This window comes from Apteryx rowi, unplaced genomic scaffold, assembly GCF_003343035.1.
Source record: "Apteryx rowi isolate R43461 unplaced genomic scaffold, aptRow1 scaffold_42, whole genome shotgun sequence".
In the NCBI taxonomy this organism is placed as follows: Eukaryota; Metazoa; Chordata; class Aves; order Apterygiformes; family Apterygidae; genus Apteryx; species Apteryx rowi.
The window spans coordinates 2,930,276-2,941,637 of NW_020450665.1; the positions used below are offsets into that span (position 1 = coordinate 2,930,276).

Consider the following 11,362-nt stretch of genomic DNA (forward strand, 5'->3'; position numbering starts at 1 on the left):
TTCTCCAATAACATGCATGGTATTTTTAAGCCTTAGGACTTTTCCTTTACATTTCAACTGTCTGGGTCCTCAGCTGATGTGTAAGGTACAAATGGATAATTCCACAGCAGGAAGTGCAGCTACAATGTTAAACATTAGCAAAAGGTCAGAATCCCTCCAGAACCTCTTTTGAAAACACATCTCGCACAACCTGGTAGTCAATTTAACCAGATGGATTAAAAAATAAAAAATTGTCACAACCCTCTCCCTGCAAACACACAATTTTTCTTTACATTTTATGAGACAGTATGCTTTTGGGATGACGCCATGTGTAGAAAATTTTTGCTCAAAAATGATTTTTTTTAAATTTAGTTTTTATATAAAACATATACTAGTTCTATAATATATATCCCTGCATATGCATAAGCTGCCATAAATGTGAAATGGTTATTACTGAGGTACTATAGAAATACTCTATAAGGAATAATTACTCTATCAGTAATAACTATGAACATTGATATTTTATAGCAGTGGACAAGTATCAACCTTTCAATAGCAGAAACTGAGTTGCAAGATGCTACTTTTTATCTAACCAGCATCTAACACATCTGCAGAAGTCCCTTAAGCACTACAGAAATAAACAAGGTAAAGTAAATGCATTTCACACTGAGAACTGGCACCTAGATACTGAAAATCTATACTACTCCTGCACTGCCCATTGACTTGCCCACCACTACGAAAAACTTTATACAGACAAGGACAGCAGATTGCCTAAAGAGGGGTTTTGACACCAGCCTTGCATGGTTTTCCTTCATCCCCATCAAAGGGCATAACTGGATGCCAGACACTCTTCATGGACATCAGGTACATACACGGGACATCTAAATTTCACATTAGAAAGTAATACAAAAATAAAGGCTTAAAAAGAAAAACCTGGTGAAACACTTAAATTAATTCACAGAAGTTCATGCAATTATGGTAAACACAGCTGGTCACTGTGGGTAAGATTCAGTTGCCTAAAAAGATAGTTTGGGGGTCATCTTAGAGGGCCTAAGGTAGCAAACCTGACTTTCATCCAACACTCCAGACCATGGCTCTCCCACAGGTCTTCTGTCCTATCTGCCAGCCCCCTGTGGATGTCTTGGATACACTAGGGCGCCTAAGACGGCCACCTAAAGGCAAGGCAAGGCAAGATATCCCAAGGCCCCCACTGTGACAACAACATCCTGCCCTGGGAGTATAAGGAGATACCTGATTTTGCCTATGTAAAGGCAGGGTAGCCAGGAAATTACCTAAGGAAGTCACTTGTGAAATTCTGTAACTTCTGCCATGAGGTAAAGACCTGCACCCCATGTTACCCAATTCTACATTGAGTAAGTTAGGTATTTGCCTTGCTTAAATGATGCATGTTTCAAAACATGCTTCAATGAACTAAGATAACATATTTTATGCGATGGCGGGGGCTCCCTCCTCCCACACCTTTTTTGTGAATAGCACCTTCAGCAAAACATTCTCATTGTGGAAAGTTCACACAATTCTGTGCAAAAGTGGGCATACAGGAGGTGAAGTGTTTCAATCCTGARCCACTTCACCGGGACCTTTCATGTTTTGTAAACATTTACAATAAGACAAAGTCAGCACAGCAAAGTCAGCAGGTTTGACAATCCAGCATTCTGTTTAGACACGTTTTATCCCTGCTTTACACATATGGTGAATCAAATCTGTGAACCTGATATATATATTTTTTGAGAAGCCACAATGCCAGCATTTTAATAGCATGGCATGCATTCATGAATGAATAACCAGCCGTGGGAAAAAAAATATCGGCTGTTTGTTAAGGAAAGTATTACTCTGGAATACGAGAATGACCAAATCTGGATTTTGCAAATATTTAACAGAAAAGAAAATAAAGCCCATCCACACAGTGTCTCATGCTCATTTCTTGCTTAACCTATAGTTTCATTAGCTAGTACTTATACTGCTTCCCCACTTATAAAATATAGCATGATAATTGAACAGAAGAAAATACATACCATATAAACAATTTAAATGCTTAAAAAACATACAAGAGAATAATCTAGAGCTGTTTCAAATCCATGGAAAAAAACATTAATTGTAATCATTAATGAATCATAGTCTAAAACTGCAAGTGTGATACATAAAAGCCAATGCTGGCTAAAATCAGAAAAGATTCTTGATGAAATAGTCTGCAGTAATCTTTCAGTACCCAGAAGTCAAAAAGTGAGGTGTATTCCCAGACAAGGAGAAGATAGGTCTATAAACTAGGCAACACTGAGTTACTAAAAGCAGAGAGATGCTGAAAGGGGCTTTCTAATCTTAGTTAAATTTTCAGCACTGGCAAATCAAAATAGAAATGAAAACTGAAGGGTTTGGATCTAGCAGTAGTCATTTCTCTCCATGCTCACAATACACTTTTAAAGGCCATTCTGCACCTAGTCCCAGGGATTTTGATAAATTCCCAAGGCAGGACACATCCTCATGCATCTTGGAAAACCCTTACTTTCTGTCTTGCAACCTTGGATTGTAGAAAGTGCCCACTGTAGCACATTATCAATTTATTCAGAGTATTTCTTTCAGGCTGAAAGTAGAAGCATTTCCAGAAAAGTGAAGATGACGAACACTGATTGCCAAGGGCCCTCTCCTCTTTTTGTTAWGATGATGAAAAAGCAAATTTATTAAAATAAGGTACAAACTTAATAGTGTCTCTTATCCTTCACTAATTCTCACAAGCTTTCTTGGGACATCCTCAGTTTATCACAGGTGAAAAGGGAGATAGGGGATTTCTGTGAGCCTCTCTGTTAAAACACTGACGCAGAGCATATCGCAATGGACAAAGACCACTACCAGGACTCTTTAATACAACAATAGCAGCTTCACAAAAATAATTCCTTGAATTGGATCATTACATTTCTAAACAGAGTATATACAAATAGATTCTTGATATTATACCAGTGAGGCACTGTCCAGCATATCAGGAAATCCTGAAGTACTCATGGTCATACTTTCCAGCTCCACATTTCTGTAGAGGCTGCAAAATCTTCAGAGCTACTCCACTGCATTAAGACCAGTCTTGGACCCTTTCAAACACCTTTTAAACACTCCTCTTAATAACTGTGAAGAATTCCCTTTATTGTTAATATAACTCAAACGTTCCTACCTTTGGCTTTTGACTCTTCTCCTTATCAGACACGTTGGATGGTTTTCTTTTCAACATGTTTAATTCAGGTTTATCCAACTGATGGGCAACTGCCTCTAGATTGTAACCAAACTGAGTACAACAACACGTACTGCACAAGTGTACATCAGTTGCGGCAGTTCCTTATTCTGTCAGGATGTGACTTCACCAGCTGCTTTGCAGAACTGGTGAGCAAGCTGAAATGTTTGTTCGGGGAGGGAGTTAGGAAGGAAGTGACGAGGAAAAAGAAAAGTGCACTAAGGAGATTCGTTGAAAATGGAGACAGGGTTCAGAGTGAGAAATGCTCTAAGGGTATTCCCTTCTGTGTCACCAACAGGCCTCACTCAGACTTTGCACAATCTCAAGAAAATCCACCTTTTCTCCTCTCTMATTTTTTCCCCTCAGTGCCCTAACTGCAAAGAGATTAAAGGACACTATTTGGGAGAGAAAGGATGCTTTCTAAAGCCATCTTTTTTTTTTTTTCCCACAGTGGAATAATTTTTGGCCTTTTATCACAAAATTTGGACACCCTGAAATGGCACTTCTCAGTCCTCCACTGTCATCGATTTGATGGCAAAGTTAGAGGGAGAAGCAGGCAGTATTACAGAGCACTTACAACAAAGAGTCAGAGGAGAACAACAAATTTAAGTCCTTTATACTGCCTTTAAACACAGCCAAGAGGCTAAACAAAAAGTGGAGGTATTAAGATTTACTTAGCTTTGAATTCCTGCTTCATTTTGTTTGATATTATTTGCCAAAATCAAACAAACAAAAAAAGTCTTGAATATCCTAAATATAACTTATCTGATTGTGAACTGTTGCCCACAAAACCTGAAACCATCCAAAATTCCCTACATTTTGCTGAAAGAGGGAGATGAATTCTCAATTTCAAACCCAAAACTTTTGAGTCACACATACAGCTTCAGTTAAATATTAGTTAATGTTCTACAAATGGACGAAGAAAGTGATTTCAAAGTAAGCTGTAGAAAGAGCTACTGAAAAAAATAAAAGAAAATCTTTGGTAAACTTTCTTTTTTTTTTTCAAAATTCTGGTAACATTTTTCCAAAATGAAAATACATATTTTTTTCGACTAAATCTACTTTAAGCATCTTTTACTCATAAATTTCAGACAGGTAAAAACTCTTTATAAAAAGTCACGGTGGAGGTCTCTTGCACCGAATGAAGACTCACGAGCTGTTCTGAGTCCAAATACTCAGTGCACGTATCTTAGTAAAACTCATCTGCATGTCATCCTTTTAATATTAGATCTGGGTGAGATCAAACTTCAAGGGAAGCTAAAACAAAAAACCATATGAACTGAAAACCAAAAGAATTGATAGTTGAAAGATGGTGAGAAATGCACAGATCTTATTTCTTAAAGTTGCCTTTCTCAGTCCCATAAACACTTTTAACTTTTTGAAACATGAATGAAGGTGACAATGCTAGATAGGCAGATAGTCCCTCTGCTGAAAAGTTCTCTTCCTCTGCCATRTGAATAGTCTAGGGAAAAGACACTACTCATCAGATGAATTCCCATACCAATTTGCTATTTGGACTACTATTTATATGTTTAAGCAAAGTTTTGGAGGCCTTCTTAGATTCTGATGGATGGGCAACTGAATGGACTGAGACCGACTAATGAAAAAATAATTATTATGAGGTTTTCTTTCCCAGACCTTCTAAGAACTGCGTGGGTAGTAAGGGGAGGAGAAACTGGGGTTAAGGAAAAAGACTGCCAAATATAATGCAAGATTATTCTTTGGGTTRGCTGGATTGCAATGGAGTGCATGTTGAAGCTTAACCCTTCAACCAAGACGTTTCATTTCACATTTTAATCAGAGCTATAGTCATTTAAAACAGAGTTGGTTTATTATTATTATTATTATTACTAATAATAAATTATTACTAATAATATTATTACTAATAATAATAATAAAAATCAGCTCTGTTAATAATAATAATAATAAAAATAATAAAACTGTGAGGGGTATGTTTCTTTCATGTATCTGATAATAACATTTGAAAAGTCCATTTAAATTTCATACCATAAGGAGGTTTTACCATGGATATTTAATCAACCTTGGTAATTCAGCAGGGCCATATGTTGTTGTAAAAGCTGTATGTATGTTTATAGTAATTAAACCTGATTATTTATCTACATAGATGTACAATGCAGTATATTGCTTTTCTTTATAATCTGATCCAAACATCGGGATTATATCAGACTGTGCTGATCATTAGACTGTGATTTCCTGTCTCAGGCCACTGTTAAAATCTTCATGGTTAATAAAATGGGAACTCATCTGAAGAGTAATATATGAGCTTCCTTTCTGTAGAATATTTATTGTTAAACAGGAAGAAAGAGGCCATTTCAAGAGATATAGTACCCACCCATATCTATTTCCTTTCCTCATCCACATATCAGAAAAATTATAGCAGCTTGAAAGCTGACCTGATTATGTTCTTGCCCTTGAAAAGCTGACCCACACACTAGTTTTAAAAAGTAACAAAGTGAAGAAAAATCAAACATATATAACACTAAGTTCACTTAATTTAGTTAACCAACACATTTCAAAGATGGCTCTTCTGAATTAAAAATTAATAATAAGCTTGGTGCTTATATCCTCTGTATTTCAAGCTGATTTTCAAAGAAGAATGAATGTCTGTGTAAAATTAAAATAAAAATTCTCATATTCTGTTTTCTGTTGAACATGATTACATGGAACTTGCTCCTTTTCCTTGCTGCTCTTTGAGCCTGATCCAAATCCCAGTGAAATCAATAGAAGCTTTTCAGCTGAATTTGATGGGGCTTGAATTCCATCCTAAAATACCCAGACAATGCTACTCTTCACTCGGGAAAGTCTTATGGGGAAAAAGGTTTTCCACTTAAAAATAATTAAGAAGAACCCATGAGAATTATTCTCACTGTCAATAGATTTATAAGAGGCAACATATATTATAATTTATTATCATGTATTCTGTTTTAAAAGATGGTGCATGGATGGCCCTGGACACTTGAGTGCTTTATGTGTCTCCCACATAATATCAAATGCAGCAACAGTGTCATATCGCCTCAGTGGCTCCATCCAGTTACCTTGCCTTGAATGGAGAGGCCACTTCCAGGAATGAAAGTGTAAACTTATCAACTTGTAAACTTATATACTCAAAAGGATATTCTGATAAAACTAAAAGTAGAATGCAAAGTAAAAGGAATGATTTAGCACAGTGCTCACCTGTCAAAAAGCAAATGAAATGAGACTCTTTTCATATTAGCAACTCATTTTTTTCATAGCCCATCACACAAATCTGGCCCATAGTTTAAACAGATACTCAGAGATACCTTGGGGCTGCACATTGCTTTCCTTTATGTTAGGCAGTCCCAAACTGTGTTGCTCTATTTTTTTCTTTAGCTAAGTAAGAATTGCATTTTGTAGTGGAGAAGGAATCACTACTTTTACAGCCATGCCTCTCACTGTGTGATCTAGCTTGCTTAGATATTGCAGAAGTCTCAGAACAGCAAGTACAGCTAAGTGAATAATTTGCAGTGAATAATTTACTCAACAAATTCAGTCCTTATTTCCTCAAGGAATGATCATGAGCAGAACACAATTTTCTCAAATGTATTAATTATGGGTCAGAACATAGCTAGATACTTCCCTCTCCTGGTCTAATCTGTGCAAGGGTCAGCCACAGTTACAGTCGCTGTTACTTGCCAGCACAGATTCTGTTCTCTCCACAAATGACCATTGCAAAGACACTGCAGAAACTAAAAGGAACAAGTGTGAAAAAGTGAAGTTAAGCCCTTCCTCCCCTGCAGCAGCCCATGAAAGAAGCAGATATTGCAGGCTGGGCTGTCCTTATAACTACTTAGACTAAACATTGACTCTTCTCTTTCAACTCCAGAGACTGAGGCTGTGATTTTCCATGAAGCTTCTGGGGAACAGAGCTGGATGCTTAAGGTCCCATCTTTCAAACTCACTGCAAACGGTAAGCATTCAGTACTTAGCACTTCAGATTGGTCTGTAATGCTTAGGGGCTTTTTTTCATGCACCAAAGTGTGTAATTTCCTATTGAATAGGCACCCATATACTTTTTATCAGAAGAAAAAATGAAGAAGCTACAGAAACTCAGAATCTTTGAGAGGCAAGACTGGATTAAAGAATATTTTAAGCCTACACCCTTGATTTAGTTGAGAGTTGAAAATCATCTTTGTCTGCACCCTATATCAAGAAGACTCCTTTCTTGTACAAAGTATAATTCTTACAAAGCCTGCAGAAACCGGCTATTCAGCAAAGCTAATAACTAAATATCTCAAGTTTGCATCAAAAATTTGACCTTCTCTAAATAATTTAAAATCATGTCATACATTCACTGAAACATCATCAGGGAACAACAACAGAGTAGAGTCTAAGCTTGTTTAGGCCACAGTCAGGGCACAGAGTGGCAGGAATACCCTCATTGTGCAGAGTCCCTGGAATTCTGGATTCAGCCTCTCAGAGACTCTCAGTCTTCCTTCTCTTCCTGAAAAAATAATTTTGTGTTTCTTTCTTCTTTTATGCTAATCCTTTGCCACTAAGGTCAACGGAATTGCAGTGAAATATAGCAGGGACAGGCTACTGAGCAGTACTACCAAAGCTCCCACTGAATTTAAAGGCATGTCTGGTACAAACAGCAGTTGCTACTGGGTGAGTAAGAAAAAGTGTCTCTTTGCCAGGCCCTCAGAATATGTCCTTGGCATGCTTCCAACATCTCCTGGCCTAAAGGGGAAATGAAGTACGAAAAAGTTATCTCAAACTTTGATCCCAACTCATTCTCTTGTATTAACTTTAGATGAACAGATCAGTCATGCCTACACTATGTCAGGTTAGCACTAACACTAATAAAAATCTATATTATTGTGACAGAAGGATTCTCAAGGAGATTGGCTTTCACCTATTGAACAAATCCCTTTCTTATTACCTTGAAGAGTAAGAGCCAAAGTTGTATTTATATCTTCTAGATATTCCTGTTGGGAAAACTCAAAGTCAGCAAGGTTGGTGTCCTGTAAAACACAGCCACAGGCTTATCCAGCATCTGTGTTATAATTTCCAACAGATATACGTGCGTCACTGGTGGTTTTCCTGCACAATTTATTGTAAGCAGAACACATTTTACTGTCTGTGACGAATAACAGAAAGTAACTGGCAGGATGAATCTGCTGTGGGTTCAGGTATGTATGTGAACAGCACTCTTTCTCTGACTGAATGTTAAAACGTAGTTAAAAGCTGCATTGCAATGTTCATGCCTAGAACATCTCACTGGATTCTGTTAGTGAGCACTGGGATTACTAATCAGCAACAAGAGCATTTTATCCATTTAATTTGCAGGTTTATACAGCTGCAGCTCAGCCTCCCTGAAATGCATTTACAAATAAAGAGTGATTGCTGCCTTGCACATCTATTCAGAAAGCCCAAATATGAGATTTTCAATAAAGGGAACTCATATAAAAACATATTTAGGCTCTCTGTGTTAATCTTACATGCAAAACATGACATGCTTCATTTGACATTTTGAAGATCGCACAAGCACTGGCAACACAGCAAGGGATTTTTTTCTACATGATGTCTGCCTGCCTATCTCTGATTAGAATCAAGATCAACAAAACTAAATTTTGATTAACTCTAATGCACAGCCTGCTGTCAGGAAACTCTTTTTAGTTTGAGCCATCTTTTACCAGTAAACATCTCCTGCTGAATTTCTTCATTGATGTCAGAATGTCAAGTTGCTGCACCACTGTAGCATTAGAACTGCTGTTTAAAGGCTAACTTGAAAAGGAATAAAGGGTAGTACACTCTGTATTCACTTGCAGGGCTCCAAAATTTCATTTTGCGTATAGTGGAAAAGGCTATTCTTCCTTTCTCCTTCAACATGGTTTCAAGTGGGTAAAAATCAAAATTGGGAAGTGACAGAGGGGGGACAGGATGCCTTTATTTGTAGTTGTTTATTTTCTTTCTACCCATCTAGTTGATGTGATTGTCGATTGATAGCCAGCAGAAACACAAAAATGCTTCATTGACAAACACACGTGATTAGCTTCAATCTTACATTTGATTTTCTTTTTCTTGAAATGCTCTGTATAGAAGCTTTGGGCTCACCAGCTGCAACACTTGATTCAGGTACTAACATTAATGACAGTATCTTCAAAATCAAGCAATAATGTGAATCAAACTAGTTCCATCAACAGACCTGCCAAATTGCACACACTGAGAACGGGACTCACGCATTTGAACTGCATCTCACACTTGCGCATTTCTAGGCCTGAATCTCACTGTATGAAGGTCTCTCTCCTGAGCTGAGTCGCTTGGCACATGTAGCTGGTTGGCCCAACCTGTGATCTGCCGGGGAATGAGGCCGCAGAGGATGGACAGACTGCAGGTGGTGCTGAGCTCCCTCATGTAGAAGGGGAGGCGCATTGCCCACCAGAGTGCAGCACCCAGTCCTCCCCTGACTCTGCTCCCCGCACGTGACGTGCCAGGAGGGGGGACGCCTGCCCAGCCTGCAGGAAGGCAGCGTTGGGGCCCTGATGTTTGGGTTTGGATCTGGCTGCCTGGGCTCAGGGTGGTGCAGGCATCTGGATGCAAGAGAGCTCAGCAGCAGCCTGCCCCTCCTTCACTCAGGAGCTGTTTTTAAGCTCAGGCTCTCACCCTTGGCCTTTGCCTGAGCTACTTGGCAGCTCTACCTGTGCTAGTCTTGCACCTTGCTGGTCCTGGTCCTCTGACTTGACTTCTCAGTTTGATCATGCAGCAGCCTAGCTGTCATGGGCTGGCCCGGCAGTCACTGCACCCATCGCTGATCATGGGTCCTGCCCCTGTTCGTGCCCTGCTCGGTGAGGATGCTGCCCTGCTGGCCTCGCTATCACTTTTTTCTCCCAGCTGGCCTCCCCTTTTGGGGCAGCCTGTCTTTGCTGCTCCCCGACATGGAAGCTAGCTGGGAGCAGCTCTTTGGTTCAGGGGATTTGGAAGAATCAAGATAGATCCAGGCCTGAAAAAAAAGCCCTTAGGGTTAGCTATGCTCAAAGGAAGCATTTACCTTGACGGTAACAGGCTCCTTGGGCTTCACTGGGATGCTTCAGGCTCAGGCTGACTAATCAGAATTGAATAAATTGCCTCAAGTCAGCTGTGCCTCACTAACTGACTGGGAACATGCCCTTAGTCCATCACAAAGATGAAGTAAAACACATTCAAATAAATTTATTTCATTAAGGATTTAAGATAACGTGTTTTATCTCAGGCTCACTGTGGGCTAAAAGCACTCACAGGGACAGTCACAGTACTTAATAGGTTTAAGATAATTAACCATGTTTCAGTAACCTGTCTTGGGGGGCAGAGAGGGTAGAATGGGAAGGGCCTCCCCTATATCCAAAATCTGCATTGTGTGGAAGGACAGATGCATGCTTTGCCTCTTCACAAACACTCTACTTTTGTCTTAAATCCCCTCTGCCAATCTTGATTACTTGCAATGTATTATCTAACTCTTTTCCCTTTCTTTTCCCCACAAAGTATATGAGCGTTTTGGCTCAGTCCTTGCATACCACTTCTCTAGAGAATTTTTTATTACCTTACTCTTACGTATCTAATCYTTGTTACTTCTTTCGCACACATTATCTTGTGTTTCTTCTAGGTCCTTGCCTTGCTGCTGCCAAGGAAAGCAGAGGTAGATGAAAAAGCTGCAAAGCTTTTCCCTCCAACTGCTCCATGATCTTCTACTGAGCTACAGACTGGAAGAGCAAACTGGAGAACACAGTCTCACATCAAGGAGTAGCAAAACTCTGAAAGTTAGCTTTAGATCTGTTAGTTTACAGCAAATAAAAATGTTTATATGCATAAAAACAAGTAAAGACTGGTAAATCTGTGAGGTAGCTCCTCTAGTTTGTGAGGTCAAGGTTCACAAAAATCTTTGAACCATCTTTGGGATCAAACACCCCTGTAAACTCAAATGATAAAATAAAATCACTCTCAGGCAGCATACACACACAAACTCATTAGATTAAAAAAAAAAAAAGTTTTAAAACCAAGGATCGAGGACTTAGGGAAAGCAGAATTAATGTTATCTATCTGTGCAACCTGAATCTCACCCCTTTGCATGTATGTTTTATGATGCAGTTTTAATTATGTGATTATTTACTACATTTTATCCACTGAATCTCT

The 11,362-nt window shown here is 38.9% G+C and overlaps 1 protein-coding gene and 1 long non-coding RNA gene across 3 annotated transcripts in view; one reads left to right on the forward strand and one right to left on the reverse strand.

Moving 5' to 3' along the window:
• SAMSN1 (SAM domain, SH3 domain and nuclear localization signals 1) overlaps positions 1-3,349 on the reverse strand; it is a 37,535-nt gene extending 34,186 nt beyond the window's left edge. The window contains exon 1 of the mRNA XM_026076018.1: positions 3,158-3,349. Within this exon, the coding sequence (XP_025931803.1) occupies positions 3,158-3,214 (57 nt within the window). The 5' untranslated portion in view covers positions 3,215-3,349. The remainder of the gene's footprint in view (positions 1-3,157) is intronic.
• A 3,660-nt stretch (positions 3,350-7,009) lies between these two features.
• On the forward strand, positions 7,010-11,020 carry LOC112971013. 2 transcript variants are annotated; one of them, XR_003255223.1, is made up of 4 exons: positions 7,010-7,163; positions 7,754-7,861; positions 8,271-8,385; positions 10,836-11,020. It is a non-coding gene; the product is annotated as an uncharacterized LOC112971013 (long non-coding RNA). The 2 variants fall into 2 exon arrangements; XR_003255224.1 differs by lacking the exon at positions 10,836-11,020 and adding an exon at positions 8,543-8,628.
• Positions 11,021-11,362: the final 342 nt, after the last annotated feature.